Below are 20,410 nucleotides of genomic sequence, written 5' to 3' on the forward strand. Positions count from 1 at the left end.
AATACCAGTCTGGGATTAAGTAGGAGGAGGGCATGGCTGTCAGGGCAGCGTGGAAAGGCATATAGAACATCTCTCTTTTGGCTGCAGTGAGCTCTTAAATTATCTTGGGTAATCTCATTAAAAGGCACTCTTGGATTGCAGCTCTGCTGCAGCCAAGTTGTATGAACACTGGACCAAAGCTGAGGGCAGTACTTTTACCTACAAACATTTAATTTTTTCCATCTGAAGCTCATAGAATAATCTTTATTGTGTGGAGACATGACAGGAAAACCTGTCTGGCATCTCAGTACACTTAAATGCAAAGTCACTTATTTAAGAAGTGATGTCCCACTTGAAGACTCCACAAAACAGTATTACCAAGGAAGTTATCTGTAGTAGCCAGCCAACTGAATAGGACTCAACTAACATACGAGGAGCCATCACTGTAATGGAGCAACTAAGAAAACAAATGCTGTCCTTGCCCTCATCAGCAAGGAAAATGATTATGGCAGTACTAACGTTATCAAGACTGGTCCTTGTATACTTTTAGAAAGAATGGGCAGTGAAGTAAATAGTCTTTTAATTGGGAACCTACATCATGGCCTTTACCACGCAGCAAGAGCTTGTGGAACTAGGGAGCTGCTCCAGAAGGCCAAATGCTTTGAAGGGTTTTGAATGCCTCAGTTTTGGTCCACAATTACAGCACACTGAGCTAAGGAACCCACTGGTGCCGAACCAGAACTGTTCTTTGGTGTACACCTCAAATTAAAACTCTTCTGGCTTTAGATATAGTATTGCTATCAAGATTCTTATCCCTGGAGACCTAGAGGCCACCTCCCCTTGCAGCTTTTAAGGATTATGATGGCAAAGGTAGATCTAATGCAGATTCATGTTACAGATGTTCTCCCACGTGGGATACAGGCATTCTGCTCCTTGTTTTCTGTGCTTCATCCCTTGACAGTACACTGCACATCTTTGCCTTTCCTTGAAATCGTGCTTTCCCACTACCACACTGACAAAGTCCTTCTGAACCACTAGTAGACTCCTGTATGAGATTCTTGCTGGTATTAATCCATATACTTAATGTATGTTTTTACTGACAATTCTAAGGATGAATAAACAGCTTTTTATTTTTCCAAACAGACACACACCATCCAAAGAAGTCCCAAACTATTTCCTGACATAGCTGTGTAGGTAGAAGTGAGACTGATAGCTAAAGTCTCATCTCAGCATTCCTCACCAGTCCTCTTTTGCAGTGAGAATATACTTTTTCCCCCCACCCCCTTTGACTCAAGCAACTCATTTGATTACAGAAAGTCACCTTGTTTCAAATAAGCCATATTTTACTGGTTGACAAGTTATTTTAGTTACCTTGCTTTGTCTTACTTCTGCAGGTGTTATGTTTAATTGTTTTCATATTCATATTCATTTCATATTCAACTACCCGCAGTTCTATTTTTAGATTATGAAATGCAAGTATTCCAAAGACAGCTGATTGGAAATGACACCAAGTCAAAGTTTTGGCTATACTTTTATTTACTTCACGTACTATGAACATATACATTACATGCTACAAAAAAATAAAAAAGACTTTAACTGTCAAGAAAGTGGATAGTGTTATAATACAATGGCACATGTTCATATTTTTCTTCAAACTGGTTTGGTTAGAATCCTTCCCCAAAACCATTAACAAAAATGAAGTGTTTTACTCTTAAGATGATTAGAAATATTTGCATTATTAACAAATACAATTCAAACAGATTAACAAGATTTAACCAGGTCAAATATTAGTAAAAAGGCTGGGGTTTACCAAAATGAAATATATATTAAAAAACCATAGCAGCCAGTTGTACTTTTTAGTGTGATATAATGTGTAAATGCACCAGAAGAACACAGTGTAATTGAGCATTCTGCTTTCATGGTGTATTTCTAGAAATGATTATTCTAGTTCTAACACCTGCCTATGCACAAGAGACCAAAAACACAGCCAAGCAGAGACAAAAGATTGTGACCAACATTCTTAGCAATGATTTTTTTTTTTTTTTTTATGCATCGGGAAGAAGGGAGGGAACAAATAGAAAAGGATAAACAAAGGCCACAAAAGGATTTAATCTACATGTTCATGAACATATGTTCTACCTAGCTTCCTTTAAGAGCTTGATAAGTTGAAACGTCTATTTTGCCCAAATGCAAACATATTCATTTCTATTGTCTATGAAACAAAAAAAAATCACATTTCGGCTTAGAACTGAATAGTGGAAAACAGTTGCATTAATGTATCAGTTGACTAAGAAAAACTGCTTGACAAGAACTTAGGATTCTAGTACAACAGCAGCTATTAAGACTCCTCTAGTTTCTTTTTTTACTCTTTCAAAGTGTACAAATATTTGTAATTTATACAGTCTTAACAAAAACACATCTACAAAGTTTGCAGGGTATTTGCTAGTTAATTCATTTTATGTCTTTCATATTAAAAGACAAGATTTGCATAATAAAATTCCTTTCAGAAAAAAGTTCTTTTGGTATCTTAAAATAATTGCTGATTGGAAAGGTACAAACATATGGGCTTTCATTAATAGCAACTGGAAAAAATACTTCAGAACAAACTGTGTTACTCTAAGAACACACAGTTCATTATGTTTCTTTTGCAATACCTGAAGAAAAATATAAGCATATATGGGCAACTCAGTATTAAGTCTGTTATTTAGAGTGCAGTTATTGAAAAAAATCATAGTAAATATCAAGGTCAGAGAAAAAAATACAAATTAGCCTTAAAGAAACCAATGTGTTACAGAACCTAGAGTTAGTTTCTCATTTTTTTTCCTGAAAGTAAATTTTGTACTAAGCTATAAGAGATCCCACAATCACTGGCATATCACCCTAACCAGAATAGCAATCCAAGCTAGAATAGCGCTGCAATTCCTTTGTTACCATTCTTCTTACACCACTGTCACAGCTGTCAGTTTTCTAATAATCTTCAGTAGTGCTTATGAGATTGGTGATGGAAAAGCGTGATTAATGTACATTGGCGTTAGTCTACAGAATTAATGAGTGCCCATTACCTGAAAATTAGTCAATTTGCTGATGGATTAGTTTTGAAGTAAAACAACTAGTACTTAAATATAACAGAAATATTATCGTTTCCAGCATGTTACACAGTTCTGAGGTAAAGTGTTACCAGTATTCTGTTGTACGAGTTGGTGCCTTGCAGCAATAGCCTTTGCGGTGGGAACTAGCCCTCGCAGCATTTAAAACCAGTGAGCCATTCTAGTCATGTGGCTTGTATCAACCAAAACAACATTTTCAGTTTGATACTATTCAGAAAAAAACCTGTTCTGTATGGATTACACTGTAGTCAAAGTTACAAAATTTGTTTGCTTAAGTTTGGTCACTAGAGTTCTATGTTAGGAAAACAATCCAGGGTACAGGCAAGGAATAGTTACTTCAGTGTTTAATTTCAGTTTACAAAACTTACTGAATCCATTCTGATTTATGTTAGAGAAAACCAGATAATTAGGAGGACAGACTAAAAGAAAAACTAAGCAGTGCATAATACCACCTAGTAAATGCACTGCTTTTCATTATGAGCTGTGAAGCCATATTTACTCTTACGCCTTTTGAGAATCAATCCAGAAGCACACAAGTATTTTCCATTAGTTTATTAAAAATAAAATCCTCATGAATTCACTATCAAATATTTTACAGATGGGAATTAAACCAGAAGAGTCCCCAGAGTAACTTTAAAATAGAAGTAATATTTGGTTTGTCAGTTCACCATGTTTGCCACTGATTTGTACTGTAAGAGTATTGTACAATAGGAGTATTGAAGAATTCTAGAAAAATTAAACTGGCCCTATATAATTTAATTTTATTGGAAAGCAGTGCCAATGTTTTAGTATATTTAGTGAGTCAAACACTGCTTTAAAGCTATGCATTAAAGTGCTATGCATGTATTTTTCAGCACTGATATGGATGTTTACGCTTCCATAAGCCTTACATTTGTGGATAAAAAAGAGATATCGGTGTGTTAATAGAAATTTTAATTTAAAACCAGCTGCTATGTTTGAAGCATTGACAGTACTGAAGAAATCAATCTAGTGTCCACAAACTTCTAGAATTCTGAAGTTGATTTGATCTGTCATTTACCATTAAAATGGTAAGCATCTGTAAATCATAAGGCTGTCCCCAACGGACTCTACATAAATGTGTACTGTGCATAGTTAGCTGACCATGCAAAGTACTACATAGCCTTTCTAGGACAGAGAATTCAGGATGGAAAAAAAAAAACCAAAAAACAACCCACATACGGAGAAAGCTCCAGGATAAATTTGTGAAATTTCTATCTATACATTGAATTGTCTAAGGTTGATGTTCATTGCCTGAGGAAGAAGCAACATAAGCAATAGGACCGGAGAGAGCTATAAAAGTTACCGTAACATCTACGTTACTGTTTTCTCCAACTGCTGCTGCTGGCAAGGTCCAGGCTGCTGTGCACATGGACATAAGCAGGCATTACAACCTATAATCATGTACTAGTTCTGCCACTTGACACACAAGTTATCTACTGTCGTACCCTGAATTACATGACCCTTGATTAAGGAATGGTGGTGTTCAGTCCCAGGGGTTTGCAGGTTATCAGAATGCTTATCCAAGCAATACCACTTTCAACATCTGTCAGAACATAGTCTTGATGGCATCTGCAGTAAAAACAAGTTGAGATTGTTCCCATCTGTAAGCGCAACTGTTGAGCCACACTCAGCTGAAGTCCTCGTCAGGATTCTGTTGATCCAGCAGACGGACATGTGTGAATGGAAAGTGACCACGTCTGCCATTACATTCTCCTTCCCACTGACCGCTCACGTTAATCTTTGTGACCTTTACCAGCTCACCGACCTGCAGAGTAAGAAATAAGGAGGTGTTACAATTCATAAAAACACAGGGGATGCTGCTACCCCTCCCCTTTGGTGTCACATCACCCAAGCATACCCAGATACACTTCTATAAAAAGTCATTTTAGTCTTGACCATTTCTGATACACCAGCCAACCACCCAACCCAACGTTATTCACTCCTGAGGAAAGCAGAGAAAGAAAGAAACGTAGCTAGCCTAAGTGAGAACTACCTAAACCGAAGAGCCTGCAACCCAACCCCAATCTTTCAGAGCACTCTTGGGACTTGTCATCAACTGCTGTCACAATAAACACGTCTCGCTGAATTGACAAGAGGCTTGCGCTCTGCTCATACTGCATCAGCCACCTCAGTAAGGAGGGAAGGCTCGCAGGTGTACAAAACTAACACTAACCCACGAGCTAAACAGCTCCTTAGTTTTGAAATTCCACTAAGTGCTTTTCAGGTAGTGTTGAAAAAGTTCTGGATAAGTGGGGGACTATATCGGTAGCCGCACATTCTAAAACACTGGAAGAATACACAGGGGAGTAAGAAGTAGCGCCGTAACGCTGCTCTCTAAGCATCCACAACTAGCCACTACCAGAGGCAAGGCCAACCAGTATTTCAGTCTTGCCCACCATGGATTTCTCACATAAATAAATCCCATGGGTATAGTAAAGACAATTGATGCCCTCTCCCTCTTATACCCAAATTGTTTGGCTAGAAAAATAAAACAATGGTTACTATGGACTGATGAAACAATATGCTCTAGTTCAAAAGTACCCAGTTCTAATATATTCCATTAAAGCACAGTATCTATCTCATATTCTAATCTCCGACCTAATATTCACGTAACCAATTCTAAAGGTATTGTCTCCCTTTGACAAAGGTGGAAAACTGCACAGCAGCCACTTTCCCAAGGCTGTGCAGTCATGTAGTTCAAGTTGGGACCACAAGTCTAGGTCTAATTAGTCCCCAATTTGGTTGAATCTGGAAGGATACTTTAATTAAATAGCACTTACACAACCTAAGAAAGCACAATTTACATTGTACAAGACAGTCGCTGAAGAGTTAATAAATGCAACATTGAAAAACCGTCTACTCATTTCTACCCCGCTGTAGAATTTTATCAATAATCTTATTTATAAGTAACATACAATCGTTTTCAGAATTCTTCCTGGGTCACAGATGGAGAATGCTTTTGGGACAGATATACTCTATTTTCTTTCACCAATACTGTCTCAAACTCTGAGGGCATGGCCACAAACCTTACTGTATTTCATCCAGAAATTCAGTGACTATACAGTTACTAGTTTACACAGATGCTCATCACTGTGTTCCAAATTAATGCAAAACAAAGTCTCATTATTCTCACTTTCCAAGCAGTGAATGAAGAACAAGGAAAACAATTTAAGATGTTACCAATCTCCATTAACTTTACAGGTTTTAATCACTTGCAATCTTTTGCCAGAACAGCTTTTAACAGTTCATAAATTCAAACCACTACATGGACATTTAATTAAGCTTCCCATACCTCTGATGATTACTTATCTGGTAATGAGAGGCACGCTTGGGACTCTTGCTGTAGCTTTAGTTTTTCCTTTTGTAGTCATTACTATAGATATTTTAATGAATCGTATTTTGAAGAAAATCCTCTTATGTATTTGCTAGAGGCAAAAAGGAAGCCTTCCTCGACTACTGAATGCTAGTTTCAGCTCTTTAGGAATTTAATCATGCAGTATGTATAATTTTGCTACTGCTAATAATCACCGGGGAGCTGCACCAGTAAAAACACTCTGTTGACCAAAACAATACAGCAGCTATAATTTAACAAGGATAAGATTAAATGTGACAATACTAGAAGCAGAAAATCTTATTTCCTAATCACAACCATTACAAGAACACTATCCTAGCTAACTTTAAAATGCTTCAGACCTTCAACAGAGAAGTATATAACCTCCAACCCACTAGGAAAGAAAAAACAAGTTGTAGTTAAGCTCGCTCTTTGTAAGATATTTTTCTTGGACTGCTGGCTTCTGTGCTCTTATTGAATATCACACGTTACTTCATGTTCATATAGAGTTTATCTTGGATGCCTTATGACAAAATCACCTGAAAAGGTGGGTTCAACAGTGCAATGATAGTGAGTTAGAATATGGGATGCTTGTGACACTCCCAGAAGCATCTTGTAGCTGTTTGGTTTTCAGGGCTTCATTGCAGCAAAGGGACACCCATTTATAAATTCTCCTTACCATAAGAAGCTACACTCAAAATTTGCATTTCAGTAAGTGTTAAAAGAGCTGAAACATTCCTTTTTTACCATTACAGTAATTTCATTTAGCAACTACTCTCTTTCTGAAACAATCTTTCATTCACATTTCTTCTTTTTTATATATCTATATATCTTTACATCTATCAAAGCAGGACTGACTTTAAGCAAGCATGGGACATTTCACAAATGCTAGCTTACTAAAATGGCTCCATTAGTTCTTTAATAATTTACAGATCTTTCTAGATTACTTTGAAACTCTGCACATTAATCTATAGTTCAAATACTCTCCTGAATACAGAGAAACTTTCAAAAAAACCCTTGTTATTACCAGTGTGGAATTTTAAACCATTTAGACTAGAAGTGGATGTTTCCTTTGAATTCTCCTCACTTTCAACGTTGACTTATGATATCATTAGTCTTATTGTGCATCATCCCACCGAGCACAACACCTCAAGAACAACACTGTACCCTGCTATAAAGCCAGATTTGTCTCAGTCTTCATCAGATGTTTTAAAACTAAGTATATCCCATATGCTTCAAAGCAAAACTGAAGATTCATGTGAAGACTTCTGTATGCTGTGGTTTTATTCCAAGCACTCCTCTTTGGTAAGGTCAAAATGGCAGAGTTCTGCTACTGTTACAAAGAAAAAAAATAAATTGATCGATCTCAAGAGTCATTCACCACATAGAACTTCTCTTGTTCTCTTCTCTCTTAATTAATACAGACTGACAACTCCTTGAATAGGTCCAGTTACAAGCAAAATAAAAGTTATCTTCTCCTGCTGAATCTTTTTTCCATAATATAGCACAGCCTTTATTAGAACATCAATTTGCTCTGATTCTCCTTCCTTTGGAAAGAATCCCAATTTCTATATTTATAGTTATTAAGAGGTCTGGGCAAAAATGGACTGATAAGATTTACATAATGCTTTCTACTAAGTTATCTAAGAAAGAGATCTCTCAATAAACAGAGAAGGAACACCATGAAGTGAAAGGGAATATGAAAAAAAGGAGACAACAAGAAACAGTACTTTGATAGACAGGATGAAGAAAAACTTGGAGAAAGTGAAGTGCATATTGCTATTTTTTTCCTGTACAGACATTGAAAGCAACTCAGTAACACTGTGATTTGAAATGATAAAAGCTGCAAAGAAGCTCGGAAGCATGACTAGAAGCAGTGATAAATGGCTTAAATTTTAAAACTAAACTTTCCCAGTATTATATACAGAATAAAGAACCACCACTGTTATTGCATCTGTTAAATGCAGAGCTATAGCAAGATAGGTAGACATCATCCTAACCAAGAGCTTCAACACGTTGACTGGTAAGTCTTTAAATATGTTTAGGTGGCCTACAAATGCCATTGTTCTAATATAAAGATAGAAAGACACTATAAATCCTACTTAAACCTTCACACAGATTGGGCCGAGCCTACACACTTCTCAATTCCCCTCTCCTGAACAGATCGGCTATCTAGCCTTTATCACGAGTTAGTAAAAGACACCAGTGGTACAAGCTGGCACAGAACAGAGATGTTCTCCAAGAAGCTACACTTTCTAAAGCTCAGCATACTTGACCGATCACGTGAGTTTTAGTGAAGAGGACTGAACTAACAGATCAGCCATGGCACTTACAAGCTGTTCTTGAGCATGTGAAGGATTTTGCTTTCACTCGAAGTTGCTTATGATGGCCTAGATTATCAGTATTTTCTCACTCTATTTCACTCCATGCTACCAAACTCTTAGTTGGGCAGTGTGGTGAGGTTCTGCTTTAAGTGAAATAAAAATGTAAAGTTAAGCTTAAGAGAACACTAGTAGCACACTAATAAATAAAAGCTTAAAAACAAAACCCAGAAGGAAAACCAAAAGGTTTTCATAGATGCGCCACAACATAATATCCAGTGGCTCAAACAGAATCTAACATCTGGTAATTGCAAGTCCACAATGACATTCAGGAATATTTCCAAGCTCTAGGAGGTAGCTGGGTGGAGATAGTGAGAAAAAGAGTGAAAGAGAGCATTTTAGGCTCGATGAAAGTCTGAAGGTTAAAATCTTCGCATGTTTCCCCAAAATCTGGTGAATTGGCATAAATTTCTACACATGCTTCTCAACTCAAAAATTTACTCCGTTTTGTATCCTGACTCTCTCTCAATTCAGAAATATAACGGAACCTATAGTAACTCAGAGTATATTTACATTGCTTCCCTAGACAAATTTTTACCTACAATGGGGAAAAAATTCACACACCCCAGGTTGTACGTCAATTATCTGATCTGCAGAATGTGCTGCATTTGCCAACTCTGCACTGAAGACACATACCTCTAGTTGCCACATCACTGAACTGCCTTTTGTGCTACGCACTACTAAACGAAGTATTTTAGAGTGAAGAGGAGATGCTCTGACTCAGCACAGAAACTGTTTTTTCCCAAGTACTTAAAATGTTATATAAACAGGAAGTCAATTAGGTATCAGGAAATTCCAGAGCCTTTAGCTCAAAGAAAGCCTAGATTAAAGGATACAATTTACATATCATCCTAAGGCAAAGGTCTGCCATTGAGAATACCTTAGCCTCAATTTCCTCAAATGTAACTTGGGGGATAACTATCTGATATGTAGAGATAGCGCACTCTAGTCTCCTTTTTAAGAGGAAAAAAAAAATTAATCAAAAAGGGCATGTACTTAATCATATCAGGAAGCGAATCAAACTTAGGGAAACGCAGTGTTTTATTACAAATCAGACTCCATCAATCATTGCTTTACATGAGACCTCCCTAATGAATTGTAATGTATGTTCCTGCTTCACAAACTAAAAACCAAAGCTTGAGGTCAAAATGTTACAATAAAATCCTATGTGTGATCATCATCAACATCTCAGTCTGTGTAATTTTAAAGTGACTATCAATGCTTCCACTGATTGCTTTTAAACTGCTGAGATTGGGGGGGAAAAAACCCAACAAACCAACAACAAAAACAAACCAATCCAGCACACCTTTTAAAGACTGCGGTGAGGCAAGCAACATCGAACACAGGTTCAGACACACAACTCATTAATTGCTCCCTTTCCCTCCCCCCTAAAAATAAAGACTTCAGAAGTGAAAACATGGATGGGAAACACTTATGTTAGTGATGTTTGACAAAAGACATGATATTGGTTCAGTAACCTAAACATGCCATAATAATCAAACTCTAGTCTACAAGTGGCTAGTCATTTATTAATTTTAAAAAAATGTCCTTTATCCATAACTTATTAATCATGACTTAAAACCAGTATCACAATGCTTTTCCCTTTCTCATTCCTACAAAACTATAATGCGATCGAAAGGGAAATCCCTTTGAACAGATCTCTTCTTTCTAAGTTTTGCCCATTATGTACCTCCAAAGCCAAGGCTGTCTTGTCGTAGGCATTAGGGACTCGCTTCTGGATAACCCGGGCATAAATAGGGCCATTCTGAAGGTTAGGGAGCGGAGTGTTGATGCTGGGCTGGGCATAGGGCCCTGGCTCCGGCCCACCCAGTGGTTGTGGGTGGGAACTATCCTGGTTACCTCCAATCAGAGTAGATACTGAAGCAGAAGAAGGTCTATACTTCTCGACGTAAGGAACAGGTATCATTCCCCTCTTTCCTTCGCTGTCTTCTGCATTCCACCATTGCTCTTCAGGTTTATCCCGGATTCTCAGTATGTCTCCTTTCTTAAATGGAAGATCTTCTTCATCGTTTCCATTAAAGTCAAAGAGAGCTCGCACATACTCGGCTTCCTCCTGCCTGAGGATAACGCCACTATTCTGCCTGGATCGGGAAACTGGTTCTATCAAGGTTGTAGTGTCCAAATAGTGTATTTTGTAGAATTCCAGTAAAGATGGCAAAGATTCAAACTCTTGGTCACCTATTCGAAATCTCGTGGGACTCAACCCTGAAAGAAGAAGGCAATATGTCAATGACAGCATACAACAGTTAAAACTGTAGACTAAACATTTCAGAAGACAAATACAGTTACAGATAAGGAATTTGATACTCAATTTGGTCATCTCTAGATTAATGTTCATCATATTAATCTCTTCTGTGTACTTCTGTATCATGATCATGAGGCTGTAGTTTTATTTTTTAAGGATTTTGTTGAAGAAGGAAAAAAGAAATTGTTTGCCACTGCCAAACTTTAGGAATTAGGATAAAAATAACTTGTTTCCTTGAATGTTGTGCAGACCCAACAAAAATGCTCAGTACACCTGAGTTTCTCAGGAGTCTATAAATTTTCAGTATCAAACCATTCCCTGTTTCCTGTTTTATACTCTAAATCTAGAAAGCAAATGAAATTTTGGTATAATTTCAAGTGATTTTTTTTTTAACTCTTGCAGTTCAAAGTTATTTCAAAAGTACACCACCACAATAATGGTTATTTACCTGTTGTAATGCATCTTGGGTTAAAGGCATGGACAGTACAGAAAACTGCTTAGCACAGCAGCAAACAATTTATGTGAATGAGCAAATGAAGTTATTTTTCATTTTGATAAAATGTACCACTAGAGAAAATTATGTATATTTTATGCAAAACAACAACATATGTTTTCATAATGCATAAATTCAGTCTTTTAATCTCAAGTTTTGTCATTTCTTTGCCATATTTGTCAGATGGAGCCTTAGCTATAAATCTGAACCTCAAATACATTAAAATACAGATGATGTTCACATTCAAGTCATCAGAAGCATCAAAGTGCAGATATCCATTTTAGTTTTCAATCTGTGCGCTGCACTTTTTGCTGCTTTATGTTCTTCAGGCTCAGCTGGGGAAAAACATATGCATGATGTTCTATTTCCACCATGCACCATACACTGTGTAATCAGTTATGGGAAGAATTGTGGAAAGCCGGGGGAGGGTAGTGGAGAGGAAAGGATTTATGCTTTAACGAGTAACTCTTTTTAGCAAGAAAGAGATGCTTACTTTGCAAGTCTGTTTCTCTGCAGGGAATATCTAACAGTTCCGAGACTCAGCTCTCGAGTACAAAGCTAGAAGAATTCTTCTGTCACTGTCACTGACCCAAACCCCCCTTCAATGTAGCACTGTCAGCATTGAAAGCTAATGTTACAAGAACTTCTTTCAAAAGACCAAAAAGGGGTTCTAATAGAGAAAAAGGTAGATTCAATAAGATCAACATAGACAAACACCCCATAAATAAGTTTTGAAGTATCCTGGAGGAACATAAACAGTAGTGAAACTGGTTACAGGAAATTCAAAGAAGCAGAACTAAGTCATTGGAAAATGCACATTTGCACACATTAAGAACCCTGAAGACCTTCAAATTAAATGAGCCAAAACCCAAAAGCAATACCCTCAAAAAAATTACAAAAAAACCTCCCACAAACTGGCATCACCAAGAGATCAGGAAGCTAATGTAAATATCAGTAAGAAATATAAACCCAGCATGGAAAGAACGAAGATTCCACCTTATTCTTCCAAAGCATAACACTGAAAAGATGCAAAACTCCCTCAACCTTTGTTGATGAAACGTAATTTACAGCTCTAGACTTAGCAAAATCTCTGGAATTTCATCTCTGTGGCAGTTCTTAGCTTTGTGGTCTCACAGGAGATGACTTCTGGCTGGACAGGCAGCATCCCTACACCACTTCAAAACAGCCTAAGTTCACTACATAAGCATATAATAGGATCTGGGAATGCTGCACTTCCGCTAGTGTTGGAAGTGGGAAACCATGCTTTGTAACAAGTGGTACAGACATTAAGTTTCAGACAAACCTGGTGACAGAAACATGAGCACATATCTGCTACTATTTTAGATGTGACCCTTTAAGGATCAAGGCTTACATAGACACTTATGTCAAAAGAAAAACTTTATGAGGACCAGGGCAGCAAAGATATTTGAAGTCATATGGAGAAGAATCTCAGGTAAATTCAGTGACATGGAACTTATTTCACATGACACAAATCTAGAGCCTGAAACACTAATTCACCTTTGCAAAAACTGCTACAAACTGATTCAGGAGGCTGAGATCTTTGTCTCCAGCAAAGTAAGCGTACACAGAAAAATCTGAAACTCGTAGGAAATGAGCAGTTCAGCAGTAACATTCATCAGCCTTGTCAGCACCAAAATCATCACTAGGATGAACAAGGTTTTTTGGGGTGTCTTTTTTTTTTTCCCCTTTTGAACCAGTTCACCCTACTGAATTAATGCATAACAGCCCGAAATAGCTGCCAGATGTACCCGAATAAAACAGAAATTGGACTCTAAGAGGAAATCCACTGGAACCTCAGGTATGGGGAAGGAGTGACTGAAATCAGTGTACTGTATCCTAAAAGACATTTTGCACAATTGAAGAGTGAGAGAACACAGACTCTCCAAATACATTCTAGGATCAAAAAGATCAATGCAATCCTCGGAGGGACAAACAGATAAGCAGCAGAAAGGAGAGACATTATCTTCACAGAGAGAACGCTCCCAGAATACTACATGCATTTCTGATGATTTAGTTTTAAAAAACAAAAAAGGCAGTTTACAAAAACTGAAGGCCTGGAAAACCTCTTTGCAACAAGAGATCTACAAGCTTAATCCAAATTAATTATGAAAGAATATAAAGGCAGCAACCTGGTCACTGTCTGGAGAATTTACATAGAAGACTTCTAAATTCAGCTAAAGTAGACATAAAAAGGACAAAACAGTTGAAAGTTGCAGGTCGGAAATAAAATACAACTACCTTACCAAGCAGGCAGTAAACTCGCCATCAGTTTAAGTCTTTTGTGTACACTCTAGTTCAGCTACAAGGTAATGAGCTGAATGATGCTCAGTTATGTAGCATGGAAATAATTCTATTCACTATGGGCTTCAAAGTTTTGTCATTCCCTGGTATACTGAAATGCAAAGATTAACAGGTTTCAAGCTCAGAGGAATTCTTCAGCTTCTTGTTTGAACTGCAACACTTTTCATACCTGTAGGCCAATGGAAAAATTAAGGGAAGATCTACCACAAGAAAAAGTTACAGCAACAAGGCTGTAATACTCCAAATACTTTTGGAGAAGTAGAGATGTTTTCCTTTGTGATTCTGGAACAATTTTCTTGAAGGCACAAGTCTAAGCAGCACATTATCCGCATCTTCTGAGGGCTCTCAGGAAGAGGAGAAGGCGCATAAAGGTAGCTACTGGAGGAACTTTAGTCACTTCCTATTAAAGTTGGACAACCGGAGTACTAGAAATTCTCTTCCCTTCTCCCCAGCTCTGCGCAGCCAAAGGAAGAATAGCTGCTCAGCTCGCACCTCTACCAGCAGCACTACTCTGCTCTGTAAGATGACTCCTTTGAATGAGAAACACAAAGGGCTGAGTATCATCTTTCTTACTTATTCCATCCTAGCTCCATCCGCGGATGGACTTTAACCTGATTCCATCCATTTCAGCATGTCAGAACAGCTAGCGAAACCTCCGCTCTCAGGAAGGTAAGGGAAGAGTTAAAATCCAAAGTGTTCGAGAATTAAAGAAAGTTTCAAAGCTGGCCCCTGTCAGTTCTCTGTTTATGATGCACGTTCCCTCCTGACAAAACACTTTCACACTGTGTTGGCTTCATGTCAGTCTGGAAAAGATTGCTTAAATATGTTTTAAACATTGTACAGATACTGGGGAAGTAGAGATATAAAACACCTAATATTCTGCTTCTTCAGAGTGCGGGCAGGTGGTGTAACCACAAAGCAACTTCTCACTTTCTCAGGTGTCTCAGGGGTTTTATATTTCTCTCTTCACTCCAATTGTGTTAGTGCCACTAGGCAATTTTGCCTTTATTCCTAACCTTTCCTTTTCAGGGCAGGAAAGACCTCACAGAAATACAGGTTTTCATTTTTGTTTCCAGATCTAGTCTGTAAAGGTGCTCCCCTCCTCCCCCACAACTTAGAAAGCATGTTTTGGGCAAGAAAAGCTGTTCTTATCACGCAGGGTACTGAGACACAAAGCTCTCATTTCAAAGTAAGACATCACAGTGATGTAAGCCAGTTTCCTCCTGGAGCATATGGGAACACTGCTATGAAGCCATCACATTCCAGCCTCTGTGTTTCCCCCACCCCCCATAGGGACACCTTTTTTCCTTGTTCCTAAGTACCTCCCTACTCATGCCTGAGCAAAATAAGTACCCACGAACGCTCTATAAAATCAGTAAAACCCCATTCACTGGCTCCTCAGAAAACTTCTAAGCACACCAGGAGAACATTCTTACAGAAATTACGTATTGTCATTTCTGCAGATAATCAGAGGATGAGAGAAAAATAGATGTCTAATGCATACACTTTCCAAGCTTGCAATAGTTTGCATTTTAAGACCTTAATATAAAAACCCACCACAAAAAAACCCCACCCAAGTGTCAGAGTTAAACCATACTGCTCACACATATCTAAAGCCATTTCATGTAGAGCTGAGTACAGATATCATTATGTAAAGATGACTGATACAGTCTGAATTTTTTAAAGCCACATTGGAAGTGATTTAGAAGTGTAAGTTAAACAGCATGTTCTTAAAATGCATACTTAGTGAAAACACCACCTTCTACACTGTACCTGTCATGCTTTCCTACTTTAGAGAGACAAATTTTACAACTCTAAGGTTTCTGCCTTTATTACATTGTACTTTCAATAGAAAGCGTATCTTTAGATATTTTAGGCATTTTTGGGTTAGTGCATATCATACATTTCTACCCTGGACTCATATGTCAAATTACAAACGTATGATGTATTTAAATATTTCCTCTATTGTCCATTATCATGCTAATGTCTGCATGGAGTACTTTTGTCTTGTTTGGAATTTCTTTAGCCTGTGACTGTGATATTTCATCACAAATGATACTCTAATTACAATTCAGTTGTTAATCTCTATGGCCACTAGAAACAGAATGTTTTTCTTTCCCATAATTCAGTGACTTATCCTATTTCCTTTTAGCAATCTTCAAACATTTCAGGAAGACGTAGCTATTTTGAGAAGTTTTGTTAAATTCTTTTTTCCTTATGCTGAAAAATAACCTACAAGAAGTTAGAAACTACAGCATATCAGGCAAAAGGTGAATTTAACAAAAAGTTAGCAAGCTTATTTTATACTTTAGAAATGGAAGAATGCATCACATTTTTATATTAGGCTTTTTATATTAGGGAAGCCAAAGCTCCTCACCTCCTTCATTCTGGATTGAAGCTAGGTTCCTAGTATCCCCTGCACATGGCAGTGTTAAAGCAGTCATGAATCACACAAACACACTGAGACTAACAAAAATCAACCCAAGAACCTGATCTAGCATATTCAGGTTTCCCAGTGAGAACTGTGCATTTGCCAAACAATCGGTTGCTAAAAAAACCCCCCACACCCAACATTTAACATATGTTCTTCCTAATGTTTTAGCTTGACCACAATAAGCAAGCATGACAATTTGCAAACATTTACCTCAATTTATTGCATTAGTTTCCCTATCCAAACATGGAACCATCTTCAATCTTCTACCAATGTTTCCATCTCCCTCCCATTGTAGAACATCCCCCCACTTTTATCTGAAAGAAAAACTTAATTACACTTTAAGTGTAATTTAATATACACACCCACACACACACACCTTCTTTGGTTTGAGTATGAAGAGAGAGCAGTATCAGCATGGAGGCATGATTTATTTAAAACTATTAAAATCTCAGCATAGGAGTAGTTGTGGTGCAGGAGTGATGCATTGCCTATCATCATAACATCCAGGAGGAAGGAAAAAAAAAAAAAAAAGAAAAACCCCCAAAGAGACCAATCAAAAACACAATTATACTTTTGAACATATATTAAGCCTAGTGTCCCAACAGCTACAATAGCAGCTACTCTTCTAAAACACATGAACATTTAAAACAGAAGAGAATTACCTAAGGGGCATTTAGTGATTTTTACAAAGAACACCAAAACTCCAGAATGTTTTAATAGTAGTAACATCAACCAGCCCATAGAATGCCACAAAACGTTACTGAGCTTAAGAATATAACACAATAAAAAAGTTAGGATGGCTATGTACTAAAGTGATACCACAACAACATGAAAAACACCGTTTTTCCAGAGATGAGTTGCTCTCCAGAAAACAACTGCCCAGAAGTGACAGACACACATACTCCAGTGTTCTTCATCACTGCTGTCTTTAAAATCCTACCAGGCTGAATTTTGCAACAAACCATCCTGCTAACCTATTCTGCTCTATGTAACACCAGTCATGCATTTCAATAATTTGCACACCAAGCCTCCGCAAACCTACGGCAATAAACCTCTGTCTTCATAGACATGAAACAATGGGGAATCCACCACATCTTGTGGCAAACCATTTCACTACCCACGGCAGTAATGCCTTCCACTTCCAGGTGAATTCAGCCACCTTTCACTTCTACCTTGTGGAGCTCTTCGTTACTTGAATGCACTCTGCAACTATAGTAGGTTCCTGGGATGATGACTTCAGGCTTTCCCCAGTTTGCCGATTTGAAATGTTCCCCTGAGCAGGGGAAATTACTGTATAATGGTGCAAACCTACTGGTAACAGTCGTCTTTTTCTTAGATTATCTCCTCCTTAGTCAACTACAGTCTGTGCAGAGACTGAAAAATCCTTTCCATAACAAGTATTGAGGTATCTTCCCAATATAGGTCTCTTATTCCAACCACAGATCTACATCAGAAAGTGACTGTCTCTCTAACAACTCATTTACTGTTTACTTTCTGCCAAATAAGTTCACCAAATGTCCTACCACATAGGTTTACTACACTTCAAAACTATCTAGCGGTTCCTTTCTGAGATACTAGCAATACACCCACATCATTTTGTAAGCATTAATATCTAAACTTGAGTAGTTCCGCTACCAATTTCAGTCATGCCCCCAGCAGGCATACTGCTGCCTTTGTATTACACCTTCTTACACACCTAAGGATGTGGCATTGCTGGGGGCTCTTGTTCATAGTGTTACACTTCCAACTTGCAGAACTGCTGCTTCTTGCTGCAGTTTTTCCTCTGACACAATCAGTATCTTCTGCTCTCTAAGCGTTACACTTAAACACATTGTTTTCATATGAGACGTTAGGTTGATGAGGAATAATATCAAAACTTCCCTTTCAGCACACAGGGCAAGAAAAATTGAACTTCACATCTGATTTAAAGGAACAATTGCCTTTACGTTCCTGAAGAGTTCCCACGACTTAAACTACCCACATAATACTTCGATTCGTGACTTGAAATTTAGCCTCACAGCCTGCCTTCTAATGCAAAATTATCTTATTGGAATCGAGACTTTTAGATGAGACTTCCACAGAACCGTCCCCAGGCTGAAATGACACACACAATTATTAACTACAGTTAACCAGTTTATGAAAATAAAAGACCGTGTGAGCGCTACAGCTGTAGGATCTTTCGGGGGGCTGCAATAAAGCGCTCAACTCCAGAGTATGTTTAACTATGATATCAGGTCGTTGGAAGGCAGGTGCAGACAGATGGCTCAGCTCAGTCAGTAGCCTCAGCTGCAAAACGCGACTTAATTCCACTACAAAGAGCTTCACGACTTGAAACACCGCCCGGGAGGAGATCGGAGCCGCCCGAGAGGAGGCACAGACCGGGGCTCGGCTGCCCCAGCTTGCCCTCCCCGGGGGGGGCACCGCCAGCCCTGGGGGGGGTCACTCACCCGGGGCCCCAGGGCCCTCGCCGCCGGCCCGCCGGCCTCCCGCCGGCCCTAGGCTGTTGACGATGTAGTGCGAGACGCGGGAACTCTCGGACACCGAGAGCACGAAGTCGCCGGGGATGGTGCCCGAGTCGCGCACCAGGAAGGTCCCGTGGCGCTGCCCCTGCAGCAGCGACACCGCCTCGGCCCGGCTCAGCCGCCCCCAGTACCAGCTCGCCCGGTCCTCGGAGTCGAACTGCCCGGCCATGGGGGCCGCCCGCCCGCAGGCCGCACTCGCTTCCCCCCCCCCCACCGCGGGCCGCCGCCGCCCGCGGTGCCCCGCTCCGCGCCCAGCCCTACCACCCAAAATGGCGGCCCCTGCCCTGACCTCACCTACCGGATGTGACCGCACGCGGGAGACGTGAGGAAGGCGTGGCGTCATCTACCCGCGCGGCTCGGTAGGCTCGGGGGTGGGAGGGGGTGGTGGTTGGCTCCTCGAGCATGCGCCGTGAGGTGGGCGGGGGGGCGTGTGCGCGCGCGCCCGCGCAGAGCGGGTTGAAGGGGGAGGCGGGAACGCGGCGCTGAGGGGGGCGGCGGGTCTGGGGGGTGTCTTCGTTCGCTGCGTACGTACCGGCTGGGACTGCCCGCCACCGGGGACTGCCCGCCACCGGGGTGGTGCGCTCTGGGTACCCGAGAGCAGCAGCAGCCGCCTCTAGGGCCGGGCTCTCCTCACGCCATGCTGGTGCTGTCATACCGGCTTCTCTGTCACGGATTGGCGGGAGGAGGGTTCAGGGGCGCCGGTGTAGCCCGGCCCTTGCCCCAGGAGAGCGGCGGGCACTTGTCTCTGCAGTTGGTACATCCCGATAGGAGGGCTGCAGGGTATTCCCCCTGAGTGTCCCGATTCCCCGATGGCTTCCCAGCTTCTGCAGCTCGCTGTGGGACCTTGTGTGAAGCCAGGTTGTCTGCGCGTTAAGGGTGCAGCTTGGTGTGCTTTTTCCTCCAGAGCTGTACCAGCAGTTCCTGCCCTCATCTTCCCTGCCAGCTGCACACTCTCACCCCACGGCTGAGCCAACGCAGCTGTTTTCATGGGACTACACGCTGAATTGGCCCAATGGGCTGTTCCGGCTTAAAAATAGCCCTGCAAAAGAAAAAGTTTATTTTTACACAGGGCAATTCACTGACTGTTACAGCAGGGGCCAGAGCTTAACCCGCACTCATGCCATAGAGGAACGCATGTGTGCGCATGCACAAATTAAAAATGATGTCTGTAAGGCTGGAGCAATATTTATCACTTTTAGATTATTCTCCAAGATCTCTTAAATTCCAGAACAGTATTTATAGAGGTGTACTGAATTCTGTTCCAGCTCTGCTCAATTCTGTGAGCTTTTTCCAGAAAGGAATGTATTTTTTTTCAACTGTGTGGTGTCTGTGTGGCAGCTCTTGCATAGACATAACATTAGAGCACAACTGTCCTTAACTATGAGGGTGCTGTGTGCCTGCCTGCCAGCATCTCTATTTTCTTGTAGGGCACTTTGGAGCCCTGTAACTATCTCATGGATGGGACTTTGGTGTTGTGTCAGGTTGTATTAACCTTCATGACAGTGAGAAAATCTTCTGTCTTACAGGTGGGAGCCTGTGGTTCACCAAATGTAT

General features: G+C 39.9%; 1 protein-coding gene across 4 annotated transcripts; it reads right to left on the bottom strand.

Moving 5' to 3' along the window:
• Positions 1-1,491: 1,491 nt before the first annotated feature.
• CRK (CRK proto-oncogene, adaptor protein) lies at positions 1,492-19,120 on the bottom strand. Of its 4 annotated transcripts, XM_075771510.1 has the most exons (4): positions 18,782-19,120; positions 10,510-11,045; positions 7,655-7,768; positions 1,492-4,872 (listed from the first exon to the last, which is right to left on the bottom strand). In XM_075771510.1, the coding sequence occupies exons 1-4, from the start codon at positions 19,023-19,025 to the stop codon at positions 4,735-4,737; spliced, it is 1,032 nt and encodes a 343-aa protein (XP_075627625.1). In that variant the 5' UTR covers positions 19,026-19,120; the 3' UTR covers positions 1,492-4,734. The 4 variants fall into 4 exon arrangements, with proteins under 4 accessions (XP_075627625.1, XP_075627621.1, XP_075627624.1 ...); XM_075771506.1 differs by lacking the exon at positions 7,655-7,768 and having other exon boundaries at positions 18,782-19,114; XM_075771509.1 differs by lacking the exon at positions 7,655-7,768 and having other exon boundaries at positions 4,729-4,872; positions 10,680-11,045; positions 18,782-19,119.
• Between the last annotated feature and the right edge of the window lie 1,290 nt (positions 19,121-20,410).

This window comes from Balearica regulorum, chromosome 19 (assembly GCF_011004875.1).
Source record: "Balearica regulorum gibbericeps isolate bBalReg1 chromosome 19, bBalReg1.pri, whole genome shotgun sequence".
NCBI classification, from domain to species: domain Eukaryota; kingdom Metazoa; phylum Chordata; class Aves; order Gruiformes; family Gruidae; genus Balearica; species Balearica regulorum.

Coding starts and splice junctions, on each gene's coding strand:
- CRK (XM_075771510.1), bottom strand. CDS start 19,025: ATGGCCGGGCAGTTCGACTCCGAGGACCGGGCGAGCTGGTACTGGGGG. Junction 11,046..18,781: donor CGAGGGCCCTGGGGCCCCGG/GTGAGTGACCCC, acceptor TTCTTCTTTCAG/GGTTGAGTCCCACGAGATTT. Junction 7,769..10,509: donor AGACAGCCTTGGCTTTGGAG/GTACATAATGGG, acceptor TTGTAACAGTAG/CAGAACTCTGCCATTTTGAC.